This window comes from Fistularia commersonii, chromosome 21 (assembly GCF_037954325.1).
Source record: "Fistularia commersonii isolate RoL2024-O1a breed Wild chromosome 21, RoL_Fcom_v1.0, whole genome shotgun sequence".
Lineage (NCBI taxonomy): Eukaryota > Metazoa > Chordata > Actinopteri > Syngnathiformes > Fistulariidae > Fistularia > Fistularia commersonii.
The window spans coordinates 9,917,538-9,941,823 of record NC_141304.1 but is presented as its reverse complement, the minus strand read 5'-3'; the positions used below and the strand labels follow the sequence as shown (position 1 = coordinate 9,941,823).

The 24,286-nt window shown below is 41.2% G+C and overlaps 1 protein-coding gene across 1 annotated transcript; it reads left to right on the top strand.

Moving 5' to 3' along the window:
* The first annotated feature begins 3,242 nt into the window (after nt 1-3,242).
* On the top strand, nt 3,243-23,611 carry atxn7l2a (ataxin 7-like 2a). The gene is made up of 10 exons (XM_086169017.1): nt 3,243-3,563; nt 4,582-4,650; nt 7,256-7,595; nt 10,848-11,098; nt 12,846-12,928; nt 17,038-17,255; nt 18,668-18,848; nt 20,339-20,460; nt 21,622-22,567; nt 23,304-23,611. The coding sequence occupies exons 1-10, from the start codon at nt 3,434-3,436 to the stop codon at nt 23,319-23,321; spliced, it is 2,358 nt and encodes a 785-aa protein (XP_086025143.1). The 5' UTR covers nt 3,243-3,433; the 3' UTR covers nt 23,322-23,611.
* The last annotated feature ends 675 nt before the right edge of the window (nt 23,612-24,286 follow it).

Below are 24,286 nucleotides of genomic sequence, written 5' to 3'. Positions count from 1 at the left end.
GTCAACTCTTGTCATGGCAACAGGAGTTATTAGGTTATTCTGAAGATGTCTCACCACTTGTGCACATATTTATTTTCTTTTTCCCATGAGAAAATAAAAAATAAAATGATGTCAAATTGCATATAAGTATAGCTCATGTGATGGCTGTGTGTGAAAGGAAAGCCCACTGAAAACCTCTGAATACATAAAAATCACATGAAAATAATCATAGGCATTCACCACTCCATTTTTGCAGCACAGAAATGCACTTAGATTAACTTTTTCCTATAGAATGCCAGCTCATGACAAACAAAATCCCAGGGCTCTTTTCTTAAGAAGGTCTAGACAAGACTTTTTATTATTACATTTACAGAAGCCCAACAATCCCCCCTCCATGGTGCTCCAATTGGTAAACAAAAAGGCAAAGAAAATTCTCAAACTCAGATTGAGTCATCTGCAGTAACAAAGGAAGCTTTGTGATCAGAAAATGAAGCAATAATCCAAGCAAATGTCTAATCAATTACATTACAAAATAAACAAAAAAGAAAAATAAATCACTACCATACCCACAACTATCATATGAGCTACCCCCTAAAAACAGGGGGTGGAGGAGCCGGTGGGCTGGTGCAAAGTCAACAACCTGATCCTGAACACAGACTAAATCATTGTCGACTTCAGGAAGAACCGGCCTCGCCACGCTCCACTTCTCATCAACAACGCAGCTTTGGGGTGCTTGGGAGCACCAAGTTCCTGGGGGTTGCACATCACAAATGACCTCACCCGGTCTGTGAACACGGTGTTGCTGGTCAAGAGGGCACAGCGACATCTGCCCTTCCTGTGCAGAAAGACCAGAGTCCAGCTGCCCCCGCCCATCTGCACTACATTCTACAGAAGCACAATACAGAGCATGTTTTTTTTCTTACTTTATTGTTTTTGATATAGCTGGCTGCTATGACATCTCATTTCCACCTGGGGAGTAAGAGTCACCTATGTATGTATGTATGTTTATCCATAACCTATCTTCCTTCCTACTCACCTCTCTCACACAATCTATCTATCTATCTATCTATCTATCTATCTATCTATCTATCTATCTATCTATCTATCTATCTATCTATCTATCTATCTATCTATCTATCCATCCATCCATCCATCCATCCATCCATCCATCCATCCATCCATCCATCCATCCATCCATCTATCTATCTATCTATCTATCTATCTATCTATCTATCTATCTATCTATCTATCTATCTATCTATCTATCTATCTATCTATCTATCTATCTATATGTGTCTGTCTGTCTGTGTGTGTTGTGTGGAGGCTGCAGTGCCTCTGCCCTCTGGTTATGAGGACAGCATTGAGGGCAACGGAGAAAATCATTGGGACCTCTCTGCCCTCCATCCACAACATCGCACTCGAACGGCGTATATCCCGAGTCCTAGGACTTCTCCCATTACCACCATGGGCTGGTCCCCCTGCGGGGCCTCTGGAATGAGATTCTGCATTATCCTATGCAGGACCACCAGGTTCTGCAACAGCTTCTTTCCCAAGACCGTCAGATAGCTGAAATCGAAACAAAACATGCCGGTAATACTGGATTACTGGATACCACGTTCTCGTACTGGATATGAAATCACGTGTCTTACACTGAACACTTTTTGCACTTCTGTTGACTCCACAGATCACGTCACTGTTGCCCTTTATAATACTATGCTGCTATATATTTTTGATATAATGGATATTTGATTCTGTGCGGAGCCAAGTGTGATGAAAAGTCTTCTCTGTGTACTCTTGCTTGGACTATAAAGGCTGTTGAATTCTACACATAATAATATCTGTACCAGGTGTTGTGTTAGATGCAGACTCTAGATCTTGAGGCAAAAAAAAGAAAGTGAGAAGATTAGCAAGAAAACAAAATAGGAGACGGCACAAAACTAAAGGACAGAGAATATTTAGAGATGGCAGCACAAAATTAGGCCATAAATACAGATTAAAAGAGGGTAAAGCCCACTGCATCATTGTAGGTCCCCTGGCAGATTAGACCCGTAGCAGCATAGAATAACCAAACACAAGCTAAAGCAGCTGTAAATAAAATATGAAATATAAATAAACAGGTACTCAGAGCTCTTTGAGATACGGATGGTGTGAAGAAAAGACGATTTTCGGGGGGGGCTTTTTTTTCCAGGAGCCGGAGTGGAAACGTTAATACAGGTGAAATATGATCTCGTTTGTAAGTTCCCGTCAGGACATGCGCAGCCGCTGTGTGGATCAGATAGAAAGTCTCTGGAGACTTGTTGGAACAGCCTGATAATTAGGAATTCAATAAACCACCCTGGGACTCACAAATGTATGCACTAGACTTTCAAGCATCTTCTCAAGGCAGGAAAGGTCTTATTTTTGTAACATCCCCAATGCTCCTTGCTGTACTGGAGGCTAATAAAAGCCATTTTAAGAGTCCATGTTATCATATTCTGATTCCAACCTATTTAAGGATACATTTCTGAGTTTGATAGAGTAATGTAGCGGCTCATCCAGATCCAAATATCCTCAAGACTTGCTTTGGGTCTACTTGGTAATTTGATCTGAATTGATAAAAAAGCAGAGTATTGTTTAAAATGGCAATGAAAAGTTAGGAGTTTCTCTGGAAAACTAATGTTCCCAAGCACAGATCCTTCTTGGACTCTGAACTGAAATGGATGTGATAAAGAAACGTTGAAGAGGATGAAGTACGTTTTTTCCAGTCTCTGTAAAAGAGCGAGACTTTCAGTCAGATGAAGTACAGTATGAACGAACGGGACAAACGCAGACACCATCATTTATTCTTGTGTAACTGAAAGTTAGTGAATCCCACCGTCCCAAGTTTCTTGACTCAAAACTGATGCCGATATTTTTCTCGTACACTTTCTTCATCTTGATACTTGCACAACCTTTTGACAGGTTTCTTCCTAGGTGTGAATCAAGACTCAGCTTGTTTAGGAAAGGTTTAATCACTGCTCCTTTAAAAGCCAGAGGTATGTAACCGGTCCATTAGGAGACTTATCAAAAAGAAAACTTTGGTGAGATTTAACCAGGGATGAGGGTCTACTGGACAGTTTTAATTGCTGCAAATAGAAAAAGGAGTGAAGTTGTAGACTAGTTGCAACAACTCAAGACCCCATCACCACCACCACCAATTGATTTATTTCTCTCTTTTCACAATCGGCCATGAGTGTTAAGATCATGCGTTATTATGATTGGGTTAAAAGTTGTCATTCTCCCCGTGTCAAACCACGCAACGAGTGGACATTTGTCGTTTAAAGTAATTCTGATGATGGCTTATGATAATAGCGCTCATAAATGATGTTCCTGTGCACGGCTTCCCGTGTGTGTGGGTGTCCTAGGAACGCGCACGCAGCAAGTTCATATCCTGTCGAGAGCGCGAGCTATGACGTAAGTTACTTGCCGCGCAGTGATGATGGCGGTGCGTGAACGCGCAGTGAAAGTAATGGCTGCTCTGGATCGGCGGGTGCCTAGCCTCGATGATTTCGTGGGTCAAAGCTGGACTGCCTGGGCCGAGAGGGCCGGTGTGACAACGGCGGATGGTAAGGAAGCGTACTGACGCAAACACTGGCGGCTATGAAGCAATTTAAGCGATTCACCTGGGTTTATTTTCGTGGAAACGGAGGACAGAGCTAAACATGTTACCCAAACAAAGACCCTGCCGGGTCCTAGCGCTGGGTGGATAACATGTTGCTCTCCCCCGTGTCTATCTGCATACGTTGTCATGTAGATAAAATAAGCGGTAGTCACTAAAATACGGCCATTCTAATACACATTTTATGACTGTGGACACGATATAAGTCAGGGAGACGGATTTACACGGATGCGGTTAATTTTAATGAAACGAGCCGGGTAGCGTTGGCATCATAGCTGAAGGAGGAGGCTAGTGTGGATGGTTGGGCGAGCAACTTCTTGCCGTGGAAAGCTAGGCTACGTAGCTAACGAGCAAGCCAGACTAGCCGTTGACGACGGGGCTTCTAGCATTAGCATGCTAATGCTAACAGGAGGATTCAGGGTAGACACCGGTGACGGAGGAGGAGTCTGATGCTGCTGCCACCATGTAAATGCTGGCCCAGCCTTTGATATTAGCAAGCGTTACTCTGTGTTCTTTTCCACCTTGACGGTCCCCGTCACCGCCTCTGCTGAACCCACGTTAGCGCCTCTGCATGCGAGAGGAAACCTCATGTGTGGTCTCGGCTTCTAAAGTGTTGTTGCCCTTGCCAGCTTTGAGTATGTGCGCTCACTCATTGTCTGGCATCCCTCCAAGTGCTACTCTGTCTGCAACTATAAAATAAAGTCCTTACACCCCCCCCATGACAGCATTACTAACTTTTTGTTGGTCACTAACTACGTCTCAATTGATTCTTGGTCAGGATTATAGGGCTTTTATAACATGGCAGATCAGTAGTTGACCTGCAAATGAGTCATTTATGTAACATAGCTCATTGGCCTGTCTATGTGCAATTCTGGCGTTTTTATCTTCCTCAAGGTGAACTTGATATACAACTTCATGTGACCTCACATCCTCTTCCTGAACAATCATGTACTGTGCTGCTTTAGGCCCTGATGTGGATGACTGCAGTAAGAATGGCAAAAAGGCTGCAGAGGCCATGTCACTCAGCAAAGAGGGTAAGTCTTTAACTAAAAGCGATATTATCCAAAAGTCAAGATTTTTTGGGGGAACCCTTAAAGCATGGAAAACATTCACCGACTAAGGTCCGTGCAATACATTGACCTCCGACGCTTCAGCAAAGCGGTCCTTTGCTTCTGTTGGGCCTCCAAGACAATGAGTAAATGAGGCTACTGGCACACAGAGGCCAGGGCGAGTATTAAAGCTGGGCACTGGTGTGAGGAAGGGGCTTACTCGCATCCTTGTGCTGGCAGCTGCCGCCCACCTTCAGTGGCAGCCTTAGACATGCCCTAGAATCTACCGTTGTTTGTGGCAACTACTGACCGGTCTCCAAACACAAAGCCTTCAAGCAATGCTATTTGGTTAACATTATGAAGTCAAATTGTAACCCAACCATGATTTGCCCCAAACTGCCAATGAGTTTTGTAGCCCATGTAGCCCATGCAAAACTCATGGATTTTAAATTCTATCTCCTCAACTAAAGTCTTTTCCTGTTTATCCCCTTAAAATGTTACTACTTTTGCATTTTACAATTCATCATCTTGCGTCCTCAAAACTTTCAGCCAAATTCTAAATCTATCACTGCTGTCAGTTCTATATTATGCATGGTCTCTGGCCTTTGTCAACATATTTTATTTGTCATTAAAATTCAGTAGCTAAATGTAGTTTTAAACCTCACACATGCCCTTGCCACATTGGCACATAGGATTCATTCGATGGTGACGTGCACCAGATCATTATTCTCCTTAATATCTAAAATCATGCTCTCAGCATATTTTGTAACTATAATACTGCCCAAGAATTCTATAGGACAACCAGTGTCGTCAAGTTTGGTTAGGTATAGCTTTAACCATGTTAGGTAGTGGCATCCCCAACAATCCCTTGAAAGATTGATACAAGGCATCAGTAAAGACATAAATTGCATGAAAGTCCTGTGAGATAGGATTATTTTTTTGACAGCAATGACTTGATATGGTTTGATAAGGAATGATCATTTGTTACAATAGTGTTGCAAATATATGTCAATGATTTACATCATTGTCATTTTTTAACTTTGTAATTTACCTGAATTAAATATGACTGTGCCATCATCCCTACGTTAAATAATTTTTCAGGAAACCTTCAAATTTTTATCTATTTTTTCTCTATACGTTTTATGCAAACTCATCACACACACTTTTTAAAATAATTTCACCAAACTGCCTTGTCCATCAGAAGAACAGTCTAAATAGTCCCTTAACAGTTTTTGCAATATCATCAAAATGAATTGCAGAATGCATTTAGAATCACGGCTGAAACAATAATTTTCTGCTAGCAAGTCCCTGTTCACTGCGGCTGCTGCAGAAACTGTCAGCATCACCATGCAATAGAGTAGTTTTGCTGTCTCAAAGTAGGGCTGCAAATGTTTGAAATATCATCAAAATCACTGTCTTTTGTCATGTCACCATTAAAATGACATGAAGTGGACGCTATCTGGCAAAATACAATTTAAAAAAGGGTGCTGATCTTTTTTTTTTACATCATACTCTAGAAAGTTAAATTGTGAAGAAAAAAAATCATGAAAACATTATTCCCTCTAGTTTTGCTGTCTGTCAGAATTCTCCATCTTTCTTCATGCAGCCTTATCTAAAAATTACCAACAGCAATCACACAATTATGGAATTCAGCTTTTTAAATAATTTTCGCACAAGGTCAAAGAATCAACACCCCTGTTCTTTTAGCTTGTGATTGAAAGACTTTTGTACAACTGACTCACTCATTATTTTCGTGCTAATGAAAGAATTGTTTTGTTTGAGGGAAGTTGAAACTTATTTAAATGCCAACAGTCTCAGATTTGAACTTTTACTATGAAATAGTTTGTGATTTGCGTTGCAGAATTAACTCATTGCTTGTATTTTGTACAGTGACCATTAGCTGTCTGCTGCTTTTTTTAAATCTGCTATGATTTTTATATCCTCCTTTGATATTCTGTATCTTGACAGTTGATCCGTTGCAGTTGAAAAAACATCAGTAGTGTAGCCGTGTAAGCGCTCATAATCAGCTTAGCAGCTGCAGCAGTTTACAGAGACAACAAAACTTCAGTTTCGAAGTTTTCTTTTTGTATTTTCTAAAGTCGTGATAACCAAAGACTGAGTAGGATGTGGGTGTTTGAAGACAAACTCTCTGTCAAAAACACTGGCAAGTTTTGTGAAAAACACAACTACAGATAGTTAAACAGATATTCATTTGATACAAGCCTTGTGTTGGAGTTTCTGCTGCAGTGAATTTGGGACCAAAATTTTAACGTTTACTCTGTATTAGCTGTTGCCCTCCCCGATTCATTAATTAGTGTCATCTATGCCTAACTAGTGATCTTTAATTCCACCATAATGCTATATGTGCGCACTTTCCAACAAATGCATTGTGGATGAATCTGGCTAAATGGGGCATGCAAGAAAAATTCCAAGAAGCCTTTTTATAGCTAAGAAAGACATGTAATTTATATTAAAAAATGTACAACATACAATATTTGAAAATTGGTTTCTTGTTTATCTACATTGCAATCCATTTGCATTCTTTTGCAAAAATCTTGTGTATTCGCTCTGAAGAGTTGTCTCTTTTCAGACATGTCAATCTTTGGCCTCTACCCTGGCCACGATGACTTCTACCTGGTGGTGTGCAGCCACTGTGGCCAGGTGGTGAAACCGCAAGCGTTTGAGAAGCACTGCGAGCGGCGACATGGCCCTCTGGCCAAGCTTTATGCCCGACTGCGCTCCCCAACTCCAGCTCCCCAACCCCAACAAAGGCCCCACCACGGCCACTCTCCATCACATGGGACCAACGCTGCTTCTGCTTCATCATGGGAAGGTCGAGGCCAGGGTGTTGGGTCACTACGGGCAGCCCCACCTTCCCCTTCCACCCCGCCACAGTACAGACACTCCAAGAATTCAAAGGATGGAGTACGGTAAGAAATTGGCAGGATGAACTTGGGGTTTGTGTGAAATGTTGAGCTATGATTTCCCTGGACACCTTTAGATTATGGCAAACAAAATTTCCCAAGGCAAATATCTGGTGCCTTTTAATTAAAAAGCATTTTTTGAAGGCGGTGCTTATTAGGACAGCTTGATTAGTTCAGTATTTATCCTTGTATTAGATTTTAATGTACCACAATTTAATGAACATGACTGATTACAATTGTGACCTTTTCAAACTGCAACCTTGTGTTACAAAACTCCGCCACAAGTCCGATCGAGTGTTTCTCTTACTAGCTGTCCAGACACAATCTAGATTTCTTCGCATTACTTTCATGCTGTCAATAGACTTCTGTGCTAAGACGTTGCGATGTTTCAGCTTCATTCCAGAGCAAAATTGGGATAAAAATGTAGACTGTGGAGTACTAGCCAAGCAGCTTCTGTCCTCCAGTAGATCATCTTTTATTTCAAAGTATGTCAGTATGATGTGATTTCAGTGATGCCAAGTAGAACCCAATCCAACACAAAAAAAACATTTGTTCACTGAAGCTTTACTTTGTCTGATGGCTCTCCTGTGTGAAGTGAGCCTAGTTCTGCCCCAAGTGACCCTAAGCTGATAAGTGTTGACAATGCATATTAAATTTTTCGCCTCAGGCCACAATCACATCAATTACAACAAATAAGCTATATGCTCAAAGTACGTAACACTCTTAAGTTATTAAGTTTTCCCTGCATAGGTAAGGACTTTTTCTGATCTGACAACAAGCCAGGGGTAAACTCAAAATACTCTTAAATTTAGTGCAGATCATATCTCATCCTGCCTATCCACATGTAGGCTACAGATTGGTCATCCAGCCCCCCTGGCGACACAGACATTTCCCTTCACTGCCGTTCATCAAGCAAAGTAAAAACGATGAGTAGATCCCTGACGTCCAGTTGCCAGCATCTGTCACTAAAGTCTTGATGTCTCCATATGTGAAATCAGAAAAACAAAGGCTACCTGCAAACTTTTTAAAGTTAAAAGTATCTCCTCCTTGTACTCGCAACCATCTCAGCATCTGTAAATATGCCATGGTGAAGTTCAATTCGAAAATAAGGACATTAAATTAAGAAAAAAAATGACCCTTCCACTGAACATCGACCATACACCGACAGAGAAAGTCCAAAAGGAACTACACTTGGGATGTTTCTGCCGCAGGAGTAACAGGCATGTGATAGTTGAGCCGTTTAATTAAGATAGAAAACCGACTACTTGAACCGATGAAACCGAACACATTGTGAACGGTGTCTTCAATGACAGTAGTGGTGTTTGCCAGAGATCGAGATGACTTGTGGTCATGGGTCATCACTCATGACCTCCCCGTGGGCCCTGAGCATGATGCTTCAGCACCTGTAAGTTATAGATGACAATAATAATTGTCATTTTTATCAACTAATAAATTATTATTCAACAGAACAATGCAAGCAGCCACCGTTAGGATTCCTTCAAATCCCTGAAGTGTCACATTTAAATATCAGTGGAGCTAAAACCCTATAGCTGCTGTCCCTGAGCTATAATTTATGTTCTTAACTGATTGAAACGTTACGTATTGTTGATTTTAATCTACTTATTTTAATAATTTGCTTAATATGGCATTTAAATATTTTCAGAATACAGCTGAAGTGAATCATTGATATTTCTGAGTTTTTGTTTGTTTGTTTGTTTTTTAATAATTTTGTACCACTAACTTATTTTTGTGGTGATAAAAATAATACACCCAAGAGGACTGATCAGAAAGTGACATTTCTTGATTATACAGTACATATGTGTAATCGATTAATGTCTATTATATACAAACATGTAAATCTCAGTGCTAGATACGAGACATTGTTTAAGGTTATGTCGCTGTAACAGCACAGCAGAAATGTCTTGTTCTACATGTTTGTAATATTAATGTCATGGTTGGTCGGGGATAAAAAGTAGACGCAACAGCCCCGCACTAACGCCATCTGAAACAAAATGCTCAGGAGTGCTCACGCATCAGTCGGCTGTGCACAGCAGCTGTAGTCCTGTGATAAGCCGTTTCCAATTAGCAGGGCTCACAGAGCAACACATTGTTGGATTTCTGTCTAAATCAACCCCTGACTCCAGATGATGGTGGGTCAACCCTGGAAGCCAGCCATCTTTGCAAAGCGCCAGGTGTGAGGGAAAGTGGATGAACAATTATTCAGAGGACATACACAGACACACTTGGCTCAGATTCATAGTTTATCAATGATCCATATCATCTACTGGCCACCACCTTGCATCGCTCAGGAGTTGTAACAAAACATCAAATTAGAGACTGAATAATCCAAGTGGATTTTTTTTTTCTTCCAAGTGGTGAGTGAATCACATTCATATATTGTTTTGTATGTCACCCAACCAAGTCTCCAGCTGGAAAACGCCCCTTCCATTTTCTCATTTCATTCTTTCCAGAGTTGCAACTTTAGCAGCCATTAGCTGTCTGAGACTTCATAAATTGTTTACATTTACATTCGCTTACATTCGTCTGCTCCAAAGAAGGGGTAATGAGCTTGGTCAGAAATCAGGTTTTCTAATACATTTTTCTAATATCCGAAAGGTAAGGATGCACTCTGATTTAGATTTCTTTTGTGTCACAGTGAGGAATAATGTTACCTGGGTTCTTAACTCTTGCCATGTATTCCCTTAAAATTAAATCTGGTCAATGTGTGGGGTTAGGATTTCCCAACATTCAATGCCCAATCTCCCTCTCTCCTACTTCTTCCTGGGACAACATATACTTGTCAATAATCTTTTTCAGCTTGCCCAACAGTTCATTGAGTCAGTCATGTAGTGCTGGCCAATCACTCATGAGAACTCAAAGATTCCTCAATTTGCATATTAGATTTACCAGATTTTTCTTTATAGTTGAGACATAGTTTGATTAAATACATATGTTAAACAGACTGCTGGAACTGATTGCCACAATAATCCAGACCCATGTGTTTCATGTGTTTAACATGAACTCAACATTGCTTAGACTGAAATCGGACTGAGAGGAGAACACGCAAGTAGTTCGTTCGTCTCCTGCTAATGCTTAACACATTGATACCTGGATCTGTGTATGATTGTCAATTTCAGTCTTGCTTAGGATTAATTTAAATTTTGATGTTCTCCTGCCAGGCATGCCCCCAACTATGTCAATATATGAAAAATGTCGATTTCAAGAAGTAAATGTCGTCCTGTCTTCTGTCATCACCAGACATTCCCCGCTGGAAAAGTCCTCCCACAGCAGCCATACAGAGTCATCAGTATTCAAGCAGCCGCCACCTCTGGAGCCTCCAATGAGCTCCCCACCTCCATCACTTAGAGATCCTCCCTGGCCACACGGGGGAACTCCCCCTGGTAGGCCCTCTCCCAACGACAGGCCCCCCACCCAAAGGAAGGACTCATCTCTGAGCTCAGTGGTACCAAGCCACCGAATACCTAGACCTTACAATAAGGTGGCCTCCAGTAAGTGCACAAGTAGGGCAGGAGTAAACTCTTATAATTCTGTCTTGTTGGTGATCCTTTTTGTAATTGTTTTGACTGCTCACTCGGAAATCAGCACAGAATAGATTTATTTTTTAATTGTATATCAGGCGAGGTTCCCATCCATCCCAAATAATAACAATTATTGTTATTATTTATAATAACATTAATTATTATTATTCATCCTTTATTAATCCGCCGTTGGGAAATTTGTATAAAGCAGTTTGCATGATTCAACTTTTTTTCAGAGTGTTATTTATTTACCATTAAGGCTGAAGTATTTTTTAACCAACTTTTTCAGTCATTTGTGTATTCAGTAAATACTTGATTTGGAGAAAAAAAGAATCCAAAACTGCAGTCCGTCATAAATAGATCTGCTCTTGTGATTTCCACAGAGAAACATATCAATCTGTCATTTCAGCTGGATTGTTGCTGGTAATGTCCTGTGAAATTCCTGGAAAGGGATCTCTAAGAATGATTGGGAAACCGTATATAGTATTTAATTATATCATGCAGTCCGGATCATAATGTATTTTTCAATACTGGGGACTTTGAGAGGTTGTAGTTCAGATGGGACAAAGCTAAAAAAAAATTTTTTTTATGAAATTAGAGAGATGTTGATCTCAGTGGCACAAAAAGCGGTCAGATTTTTCAACAACCTGTGTGAGCCAACCAACACTTGTACTCCAAAATGACCTGCATATACTTACTAATATTTCAAAATACAGTTAGTTTCATTCACCACTGATCCTTAAAAATGGAAAGAAGTATGACGTGATTGACAGCAGTTAAAATATATCCCTTTAAAATGAGAAAAGCAAAAACACTGACCTTCCCAAACACACACACACACACACACACACACACACACACACACACACTGGGACACTGGGCAGCTTGTCCTTATTTACCCCTTTCAATCTCCAACGTCAACTGAAGCTTGAGACTTTTTCAGTGGAGAAAACATTTTAGAAGAGTAGAAACGTGGAGAGGAAAACAGGCAAATAAATATGACCTGCTTAATGTGGCTGTGCTCCTGTTGTCTGCACAAGATTTATGGCCGCACATTTCTGCAGTGGATAACCTACATATTGGGATACCAAACACCCCAACTCAGTCACTTAGTTCAATAACTAAATATTAAAAGTAGAATTATAGGAGAGAACTGGCTTTTGATCTGTTTATTTGGCTGGTGTAGCAATTGACAAGTTGTAGAAAACTGATCATATTAGATTATCTGATCAAGGCTTTTTTTTCTGAAGAAAGCATGAACCTTTTTTTCCTTCTGCAATCTGTGCAGAATAAATGCCTGAAATTTGAGTTTTTGTCTTTCATCTGAAGGAAGTAACATTTGCTTCCTTTTTTTGTTGTTTTGGTGAAGCGCTACCTCCTTCAACATGGATTAGCCATTGCTGCGCTCATTTATCTCCTGGGTCAAATTATAAAAGGAAAAGGAATGGATCTTAAACAGTTATGTGTGTGTGTGTGTGCGGCCATATGTGTGTTTTTAATGAAGATTGATTTATTTAAAATAGAAGAACATCTTTCTGGCTCAACTCAGATGAGGGTTGAATTCCGAAAACACCTACACTGCTGGAATTCCATCTTCTAAATGTATGTCTTCAATCAGACATTTCATTGATTATTGCAACTGGGAGGCTCAGCAGCGCAGACATGTTTTTAATTTAGGTTGACTGTGTGTTGACCCTCGGATGCTTTGTACCCACAGAAAGAGAGTGTGACTTGGACAAACACTGCGGTGTTCTCGACCCTGACAGGAAGAAGGTGTGCACCCGCCTCCTGACATGCAATGTAAGCTCTATACAAACCCAAGCTAATGCCTTATATGTTGTGCTCTCATTCTTAACGTCTGTCTTTTGTTGAGCTGTTTAACATTCAGCTGGTTTGAGATTTGGCGACCGTCCCCTTCACTTTTGACCCACTTTGAGCAAGCAGTTTCATCAAAATTCAGACAAGTGAGACAATCCATGAGACCCTGTGTCTTAACAGGATAGTTTAAAAAAAATTTTGCTTTTATACTGATGCGATAATATCTGATGGAAGCACTCAAGCGACTGATTTCATGCTACGTTTTATTTCAAGTGTTGATTGGGGATGTCATCCATGTTTTATATTTTATTCATATATTACATATAGTCATATACAGTTTTTTGGCATATCTGTTACGCTGCTGTGACATAGGAATTTTCCCTATGGGATCAATTAAGTTTATCTTATCTTAATATCCATAGTATTAATTCTAGTTTTATTCAAGTTTAACTTTAACTTTTTTTTTGTTTGTTTCAAGCCAACCTTGGGAGGGTGTGAGGAGCAGGGAGTGTTCAGTGTATGGGAGGGGTCTCTTTTGTTGTTTGAATGAATGTCTTGAATGTTTCTAAGACCTTTCCCTATGCATTAACACCATAGGAGAAAATGTGGGACTAGGTCGCTGCACAAGTGCAGGAATTGGCATAGAACTGACCAATATGCTCAAGCACACCACTGTACACAGCACAGAGATTAAGATGTTAAAGTTCTCTTTGGGAGTGACCAGGATGGATAAGATCAGGACTGAGTCTATCAGAGGAACAGCACATGTTAGATGTTTTGGAGAGAAGGTTGGAGAAGCCAGTCTGAGATGGTACAGAGGAGGGATAGTGAGTATATTGGTAGATGGATGCTGGATTGGAGTTGCCAGGCAAGAGGTCTCGAGGAAGACCATAGAGAAGATTTATGCACGTAGTGAGAAAGGATATGAAGGTAGTTGGTGTGAGAGAGAATAGAGAGAATAGGGTTAGATAGGGAAAGTTGATTCGCTGTGGTGACCCCTGAAGATAAAAGCTGAAAGAAGAAGAAGCTCAAGCTCACTGCTGTCATTCCAGAAAACAAACTGAAGACGAACAGCTTGCTAACAACTGTGAAAAATGGCACTTGTGTTGGTGGTGTAGCAGTGTAGTGCTGTAGGAACTATGCATCTGAAAATTTGAAGTCAGAGCATATATATAGCATATATATATAGTGACCAGACCAAGACAGCACAGTAACAAGATTTTCTGTTTAAATTGTGTCTCAACCAGGCATTGATGGTAGTGTCAGGCTGTCAACATGCTGACTGTGTCAAGATTTTTGGGAAGTTTTGTTTAATTACCCTTGTTTTTCTCTGCACCATGCACTTAGTCATTGAATGCCCTGATCCTTCAAGGCTTTTCTTGAATGGCATGGTTAGGATCAGTGTTACTTTTACAGCCTATTTAACAGCTTATTTGTAATAATAAGATAAGATAAACTTTATTGATCCCCATAGGGGAAATTCCTTTGCCACAGCAGCGTAACAGTTATAGTGTAAAAAAAATAAAAAAGTAAAATAAATATGAATACAAATATAAATATAAACCAAGAGACAGTAGATAGCAAGATATCCAGGAATAGACAGCAGCAACAACAACAGGGATAATAATGGCAACCTGAAGGAACAGTAAGGGTGAAAAATACACGACCAGAACTAAATTACAATAAAAATGAAGTGGCAATAGAAAAAAGAATAAAATAAATAAACAAAAATGGGCAGGATGCACGTGGGCTAAAACCAACAGGGATAAGAAAGAGAGCATAGTTAGGGCATGACATGTGAATGGATGAGGTAATGAGACTGTGGAAGCAGCACAGATACATCTCAGGTTGGTGATAGTGCCGTCCAGACTGCTGTTCTGCAGTCTGGGGACTGTTGGCACAAAGGAGCGTCTGAAGCGTTCAGTTCTGCATTGGGGTGGGATGAACCATTGGCTGAAGGAGTTGCCCATCAGCCACAACTCGTCATGCAGGGGGTGGGAAGGATTGTCCAGGATAGCGCCCAGTTTGTCCTTCACCCTCCCCGCTGTGACCGAATGAAGGTGGTCCAGGTTCATTCCCACCACCAAGTGGGCTTTCCTCACTATCTTGTTGAGCCTATTAACCTCACTAGTCCTGGCACCGCCCAACCAGCACACTTTACCGAAGAAGAGTGCTCCGGCTACTATAGACTGGTAGAAGGTCTTGAGGAGCCTGCTATAGACACCAAACGACCTCAGTCATCTCAGGAAGAACATCCTGCTCTGACCCTTCCTTTAGAGTGCATTCGTGTAGTGTGACCAGTCCAATTTATTGTTAATGTGGACCCTAAGGTACTTGTCGGCGTCCGTTATTGTCACCTCTTCACTTAGGGTGGTGATTGGTACCTGAGTCCCAATGGTTTGTAAAAATAACAAAAACGTCAGGCAATCATCAATGTTCTTATCTTGTTAAAGCAGGGTTTGAATGAGTGGTGCCGCGGAGCACTAAAGAGCACATATTGGCAGATTGAATTTTCTTGCTCTTGAGAGCAAACACTTGTAAGTTTAAATAATTTAAAAATGCCAGCTGAAAGTGCAGACATTTTCTCTTTTTCCGAAGTGCAGGTATCAGCTCATGCTGATCATCTGAAAAGAAGACTGGACTGTTGTTTACTAATCAGTTTATCAGTACTGGGCAAAAATGTTTGCTAAAACTGTTTTCCGCTTCTATAATTTGTCAGTGAAATAAGAATGGCTTAAATCTCAATCATAGCACCAAGATAGAAATCCTTTGTGTTGCAGCCACACAGATGCATTGTATCCAATATGTCATCTCACTGTTAGCTCTCTCCACAAGCTCTACCCATGTGTTAAAACTGAACCACAGTCACTGCAGGTCACTTGAGTGTCACTGAGCCTCACACAGGAACACGTCTTTATATTGTGGCTGACGTGTGAAGCAGGAAGTTTCTGTGAGGCCACATCCAGTGCAGACAGAGACAGGATGACCACATCAACAGGAAACTGCAACGGTGATGGGGGAAATTCGTCAGAAAACAACTCCCATCTTCCGCCTGCTCTTCTCTGTGTTTCTCCTTCACCGGCTATTAGAACAGAGTTGTGTCATAAATGGTAGAGTTAAACTAATAACACCTTTAGAACAACATTGAACTGTTGCATAATAATTATTGTAACAGCAGCATCACTTATGTTGGGTTGCTTAAGCTCATCGTTAAACAGGCACTGTTAATATTTCTTAAAATATTTAATTGTCTGGTAGAAGTTTGAAGGAAACCTTTGGTTTTTATTCATGATAAAACTTGCTCTCTCTATATATATATTTTCTGTATTGACTGATATGTTTCCTTGTGTGGTACTTCATGCATTGCAGTAAAGGATCTTTGTTTTAAACTAAGATTTCAATGAAAGAAATGAATACTTTAGGGTAATTATTGCATGCAGCCACATTGAGAATATTTACAGGCTTTACGTGAAACAACATTTGGAGTAAATGGCAACATTATGGTTTGTTGGACCTGCAGACTGGATGCCCTCTGTGGCGCATGATAAAAATCTCCCTTTTTATTTTTTGGCTTAAAATGAAACCACATTTTGGGTGTTATCGGCCATTTTCTTTGGCCTGTTTTTTCTCTACATTTTTATACCTTGTCCCTTTTTTCTTAGTCATTAAGCAGTTTCTGTGTCTGTAATTTTTATCCTAGAGGAAACTCAGTGTTCCATTATTTTTTTCTTTCTGATCAAGGGATTTGTTGTTTTTCCAAAGAATGGGCTCAGCCCCCTTTCCGGATATGCGCTCCAAAATAAGTGTCTGGCAGTCCAGTGACATTTAATGTTGGCAGTGCAAACTTAAAGAAGCTCATAATTGTTCGGACCCTGAGGGGCTTATCTTCAGAATGTATACTGGTTCTGACCTCACATATCTTTAGGGTTAAAATTCTATCTTTTTCAGTCATTCCCTCTGTCCCGTCAGCTTTACTTTGGAAGAATTTTAAAATCCTGGGATGTTAAAGTGTCAGTTGCACATATGGAACGCTGAAAAAGGATAGATACTGTTTTGTATTAACGCCTTACTTGATTTCAATCTGTCCTTAGATCCACTCCATCCATCAACGTAGGAAGGTTTTGGGTCGCAGCAAGAACTTTGACCAGCTTGTGGCCGAACTGAAGACCAAGGTTCGGGAGAAAGAGAAAGGAGCCCAGTCCCTGGAGGGAGGCTTCTCCACTGGACGCTCACCCAGTCCGGAGGCCCCGAGGGAACAAGCTGGGGCTCCCCACTGCAGGAGACCCCTGGCCAGCCTCCCTGCTTTCAGGTTAGTTTCAATGAAGCTGGCCAATGTGGCAAACATACTGGAATCTAAGGCGGGTAATATATCCGCACATTACAAACAGTAAGTCATATTCTAATCATGGGGCTTTTGATGCCTCATATTTCCAACCTTTCCCTGTCGGACTCTCCAAAAAGACTCTTGATGCATATTCAGTTTAACTATTATTCAAGTCATGAACACCAACTGCTGCCAGTGTCCAGGTCCAATGACTTCACTGGTAGACTACAGAATTTCAGAAGGGGTGACATTGCTGCTTTGATTTTTCCTTGTTTTTTCAGTCAGGAAGTTAAAAGAATGAGATCCACATTAGTAATGTATTATTCCTTTTATGCGTTTATTCATTTACTGGAGATTATATTAGAACAATGGCATGTGTGTCATTATTCTGCATAGTGCACTATTTCCAGAACTCTGGAAGCCCAGCTTAAAGGGAAGAAGTAGCACTAAGAAGAATACATGAAAGTTTAAAATAGAGGAGACAGGAGACGCATGTGATTTGCAGGTAGTTTTATATGGGTAAACACAGAATTGTCTCAATATGCTGGATTTTCATATTTGAAACACTCCTTTAAGCTACATGAGGAAGTTCTCTACATGTTCATCACATCAGTGTAATATTTTGTGCCCCTGGTGTCCAGCTGTTACATGGATTTCTGGCTTCATTTAAGAAGCGAAAGCATTGGTCATTTCTGTGTTTAGAAATTCAATCTTTCCTTTGTAATTTTGTGCTTCTGCCAAGAAAACTTATGCAGTTTGGTCTGTTTTAAAAAACATGGAAATAGATATAAAACCTACTCAAAAGAAGTGCATGCTTTTCGCCCGTGGGTGTTATAATTCTGCAAATGGTATTAAAGTATATGACAGATGAGATTAATCACTTCATTAATACTCAGTTATAATTAAAAAATGGCAAGCGTTCATGAATAAAAAAAGAAAATGAAAAAATGTATCTTAATTTCAAGGACACGCATATGCCCATGCTAAATATTAACAGTGCCTGCTAAGATTTGACTGACGAGGACTAGCATTACTATTATAAAATATTTGTAGTAAATGCTGTCCTATATAATCACAACATAAATCAGGCATACAGCCTGAATACAGTAATTTGGTTTCACTTATAAAGCACTGAAGCAATTTTTTGTAGCAATTTTTAAGCAATTTTGTATTGTGAATCAACATGCATAAAACAGAAATTTCATTATGGAAGTCCGGCATTTTATTCATAAATAATTCATACTCAACCTAAAGTCCAATGAAAAATGCAGTGATTTTTATTTTCAAAAAAAGGGTCCAGAACAATGACATTGAAACATATTGACCCAGAGCCTCTGACAGGATCACGCTCTGTATACGGGCAACTGCAACCATAAATAGTCGTTTTTTTTCTTCAGCCGCGCCACGACTGTGTCAGAGAGCGCACCTGAAGAGGAGAAGCAACGGCAGGATGAGGGAGGTTCCCGTGCCCCCTCCCCTCTTGTTCACGGGCGAATTTCCAGCGATGAAAGTGAGGCAGAAGGAGCAGAGGAGCCTGTCGAGTTCCCATCTTCTTCCACGCACCCCAGACCACTAGCGGTGAGTTTACAATTTGTTTTACTGCTAAAACTGTGATTGTGTCTGTGACACAGTGGTTGATTTTATTTTTTTACACCCACTTCAACAATTTTAGGCATTGACACCAGGCCAAATTAATTTTTCTGTGAAGGTCTGAGGACTTGACCATAATAGAACATAACCTTTTGTTTCTTATTTATGTATGTCCGGCAGGGATTCAGAGCTGAATTTAGTTATTATCCACAAGGGTGATTCTGGGAATGCTATTCCTCTCCAAAAGAATATAAAAGTGGAGATGACTATAGAACAGAAACATTAGTTATCTTCACTCCCTGAAAGGCTTGGCCCTATTGAGGCCAAAAGCGTTTGGTTCACAGCTTCTAATTCCCCCTTTTATTTTTGTGCTTCAGCCATGGATGAGAAGGTCTTTTGGTGGAATGGGCTCTTGTGCACAGTGACCAGTAACAGCCTCTCTGTGTCTCTGAAATGCACAAGATATAACTTCTAAGATACTTCTTGTTACTCCTGTTCTGGTGCCACTAAATTTCCATTTGGGAATGTATGGCTATCATTTGAAAAGACTTCCTTAGAATGAGGCGCCTACTCTGGCAAATTGTTTCCGTTTAAAAATGTAAGATATGTTTTTTTTTTCTGCGGTTGACCGTTGTGATGAATATCCACTAATGCTCAGTGGCTTTTTAAGTCATTTCATGCAAAACCCCATCTTTATTAGATGATCTAATTGGAAATTGGGACACACACACACACACACACACACACACACACAAAGAATCCCTCCCTTACTGGCGAGGTGCAGTGGGTCTTTCCCTCCTGCAAAAATTAAATGATGATGATCTGAACTGGGTAATGAGAGACGGAGACAGAAATTGAGTTCCAACCGCTCGTTGAGCAAGATTTACTTTTATTGAGAGAGCATCACATGTTGGCATTTCATGAGCACAATGTGCAATGGCATAAATAAGCCTCAGACTGTTGTATTAATAATGAAATGTTAGTGCTGTTGCTGTGTGAGTGATATTTTACTGAGGAAATAGTGGGATCCAGAGGTTTAAGACTGTGTGGCCACTTCTGAGCGACTGGATCCCAACGGGTTCTTAAATGCAACGAGGATGCATTTCACTTGTATTTATTTAATGCTCCCCATGCCGTCTCTTATTATCAGTAACCATTTTATGCTATGTTGAAACTAGTAGGCCATTTAAGTTGGCATCATTGGATCGGGAAGCTTCTATAGCTGCTTAATACTTACATTTCTTAATGATACTTAAGAACAGAACACAAGTCTTGTCAACTAGGGGGGGTATGAAAATAAGTAAATTATGGCAATCTTGTTGCTCCTGCAAAACACCAACAGTTTTTGATTTTTTTTTTTTTTTTTTTTTACCCAAATGAAAAAAATGCCACTCTGATGTGAAAACGCTTCCAGATCGATACGGTTAAAAACTGTCAGCATTTCCCCTGTAGACTGACGACAGATCTCCTCTCTGCAGGTGTGTTCGTTCGGCAGCCATGCCTTGGGTAATGGTATCTACACATTCGACAGAAGGCTGCACCACCTAAGGTCGGCTCTCAGCAGTATGCTGGAGCAGCACATCAGCGCCCATCTTTGGAAGTAAGAAAACTCAACTCGCGTTCCCGGCCTCGCTCTGCTTTTATGGTGGTAATCCTTAAGCTTCTTTGTAAGGTTTACACATAGTTAAGGGGCAGGATGACCTCTGCCTCCCATCCAGTGCATTAAACTTGTGTTAATCTCTGCTAAAAAGGAGCTGTCAGCACAGATTGGTGACATGCCTACACTACAACTGTTCCGCCCACTAATGAAACTTGGCTACTACAGCTATTGACTCATGCTCTACCCTACTCTTTATCATGCATTTGAATAGGCCAATCACTAGTGAAATGGTTAAAATACTGAGGGTGACTTAACAAACATTGGTGGCGGATGAAACTACCTTGTCCATCTTTAAGCACACACGCGCATCGTGCACATCACGCTGCTCCTTTTCCAGTAGGCACAGCAGATGGTGTTTTCAGCTGCTCTCATCAGGAGCAGGGAAGAGTGAGGGGAGTTTGCAGGATGATAGATACTAATTATTCTCAGATATTTGCCAACAATACCAGTTTAAAATTCTTCTTTCAAAATCATGTAATCAATTCTAAATTGGTCAGCTTTTATAAGAAATTACCATAAAATTTCCCTGATTGGTGCAAAAAATGAAAACATTTTTGATTTATTTGAGTTTAGAATTAATATTATATTCGTTATTTTGAATTTGAACTAAATAATACAAAAATACTGTGAAATTACTCATTTTAAGGCAGTTGAGAAAATAAATATATAACAGGGCAATGAATGGTTATAAACCGGTGGTTATAATGGGACTGTTTATTTCCTAACTATATATCCTAATTCTAGTTTTCACAAGAAGGCTGAAACCCAATCAGTGGTCTAAAAATGTGTTTTTTCTGAGATGGAAATGCGAAGATTTTGTTCCCTTTTTTTTAAATTCCTTGTGCCATCCCCGTCATCGCACCAAGTCTCATAGTGAAAAAAAACCCTAAAAACAAGATTAACGGTAGATTGGCAAAAAAAAAAAAAACAACTATTGGGTTCATACTAATGAACTAAACATTTCCGACTTGGGTCATTTATTCAGCGGAAGAGTGGAATTTTGCTAAAAGCGATGTACTAAATCTTCACAATGTATAAAAATGACCACAAGTTCCTACTGAAGATCTTCTGGGATTTATGAATTTATCTTCAATCCATCAGGAAAATACCTCAAGCCACAGACCTTCAGTCTCCACCTCCTGCAGCCAAGATCATCACTTCTTCGTCCCCCTCCTCTTCCCTGCATTCTAAAGTCCGCACAACAGGTCACATCAGCTCCTCCCTCAAAACGACGTCGTCCTACTCCTCTTCCAGTCGTGGGCCAGGTAGACCCCAGATCAGCGCACCTTCAGAGAACTCTGGGGCCGGCAGCGGGGTAGCCGGCAGTGGTCGCCTGGTATCTCCAGGTAAGACTGCAGGGGTGCGTCAGATTGGACAGGGACGACCCAAGAACCCAGTAGGACGGCCTAGCAAGCAGATGCTGAAGCTGCGAGAGGAAGCGGCGACAGCTGCTACTGTCCGCAAACGTAAAGCCCCATCCCAGGAGGGGGAGCATTCTGGCCCAGACAGGAACTGCATTCTGCTGCAGGACCGGGGCCGTCCTCCATCCACCGCCTCTTCGGCCTCCTCCTCACCCTCCTCCTCAAAATCGCCAATCCTTTTGCCTCTTCCACATGGACAGACCAACGGCACCCTTTCCCCCAGCAGCAAACCCCGTCCTCAGCCCTCCCCGTCAGAGTCCCACTCCCCCGCCGCCAAGGCTGTCTGGACTTACAAACGGACACATCCTGCAATGGGACATTCATCTCCCCCGGACCCTTCGTCGACCATCAACAACTCTCACTGCCGCAGTGGCATGGGGGACTCAGGACTGCATGGGCAGGGCAGCGGGAGGGCCTTTGAGCATCAGGGGCTGGTGAAGAAACGCAAGGGGGGCGGCATTGAGGAGCACTCCCCCTCTTCCAAACCCTCAGCGCACCGCCTGCCCTCCTCCTCCTCTTCAACTTCTGCCTCTTCATCCTCTCCTCGCTCGAACTTCTACCCCTGGAAGGACAGTAAAGGTGGGGGGCTGGCTGGGGGCGTGGAGAAGAAGCTGGGCACACAGAAGGTGAGTTTGCAGCTGAGGAAGACCTGTGGTTCCATAGGATAAATGTAGCTGTTAGACAGGAGGCTGATGAAATGGTCAGATTTCAAGGAGAGCAGAATTAAATCACCACATCCTTCAGTGTTCACATAAACCAGCCCAAATAATAGAATCATATAAACTATAAATCATTGTCAACTTAAGAGTTACAAAAAAATGTGAAAACCAAGAATGCCGTTTCTCACAGGTTCCTTATGAAATGCCACTTGGCCTTTGGACAACTATGCAAACTGGTTTTGATGCTTCAATGTGTTCATTTTTGTCCAAAAAAAAAAGAGTTTCGTACTTGTGTTACCATGTGGAGCAAAACCAGTGTTTCCCCTCCACGCAGCAAACACGCATCCAGTGTCCGTAGGCCTGATGTCCAAGCCAGTCGATCACATCTGATGCAAACTGTATCTGCTAGCCGGGCACCTTGAAGATGCTTTATAAAGGCTTGTCAGAAGTGAAGCTATGAATACATATGAAACTGGGTCAAGCTTTTAGAGCCAGATTTAACAACTATTGATTGAAAATGTTGAACACCGAGACCAATTCACTGCTAACAAATGTTTGGCATTCATGATTTCTCCATGTGCATTTACAGAGTTAGAACTGGAATGAAAATGCTTATTTCTGCATCAACTGATTTTGACTTGCAGTCTCTTATATATTTTAAATGTCTTGTTCTGATCATTTTGTTTATTCTTTTGTCCTACAGCCAAAACTGCACCATTGATTGTGCCTGCCTTACAAGCCACTATGAGGGAGCCAGCTCTGCTCAGTCCAAGACTGAGACTAGAGGACCGAATGTGTTTGTGTGTGTATATGAGTGCGTGTGTGCATCTGTGTGTGTCTGCCTCTTTGTCTATTGAGCATATGCTCCTGTGTGTCTGGATGAATGTCTGAGGGAGAACGGGAAGTGGGGGGTGGGATGACATTCTGAGTATGGATTTAGAAATACCTCAAGATCATCCAGTTATGCTGCTAAATTAAATATGTTGGTTTATAAAATGGATTAAAAATGTCCTTTACACTTGGTTTCTCTGGCTTAATTTTGAGGCCTCATATGTTCATATATGTGCTAAGCCTTTCCTCACATGGAGCAAACTACTCTGTGTTATTAAGAACAACATGTTTGAACTTTTTCCTTCCTTGAGCTGCCACCCCTATCATATACCAATTATTCTCGGAGGTCAGTTTTCAGGGGCTCTGACCCTGTTCGGGTCATCCAAAGCAAAAAGGTGGCATCTGTCCAGAGTCCGTCAAGGCTATGGGTATTGTGGGTCTGTGTTGGTTGATACACCTCTGCTGCATCATGTGGATTTGGGAGACAAGTGTATCGAGTAGCGGACACCCTGATATCGGTGATACACGGGTCTTGATCATGAGTGAGGGAAGAATGGATCAGGGGACTGACTGGTGGATCGCTGCGGTTGTCAGCAGTGATGCGGGACCTTTCATTCGTCTGTCATGAAGGGGCCAAGCCGAAAGGTGATGCTCTCAATATACCCGTCAGTCTATATTCCCAACCTTACCTATGGTCAAGAACTGTGGGTAGTGACTGAAAAAACAAGACCATGAATACAGGTGAACAAAATGCGTTTCCTCTGCAGGGTGTCTGGGCTCTCCCTGAAAAGTGAAAAGCTGGCTCATCTGGTAAGGGCACAGAGTAGAGTTGGTGCTCCTCTATATTGAGTGGAG

Coding starts and splice junctions, on each gene's coding strand:
- atxn7l2a (XM_086169017.1), top strand. CDS start 3,434: ATGATGGCGGTGCGTGAACGCGCAGTGAAAGTAATGGCTGCTCTGGAT. Junction 18,849..20,338: donor CGCACCCCAGACCACTAGCG/GTGAGTTTACAA, acceptor TCCTCTCTGCAG/GTGTGTTCGTTCGGCAGCCA. Junction 20,461..21,621: donor ATCAGCGCCCATCTTTGGAA/GTAAGAAAACTC, acceptor TCAATCCATCAG/GAAAATACCTCAAGCCACAG.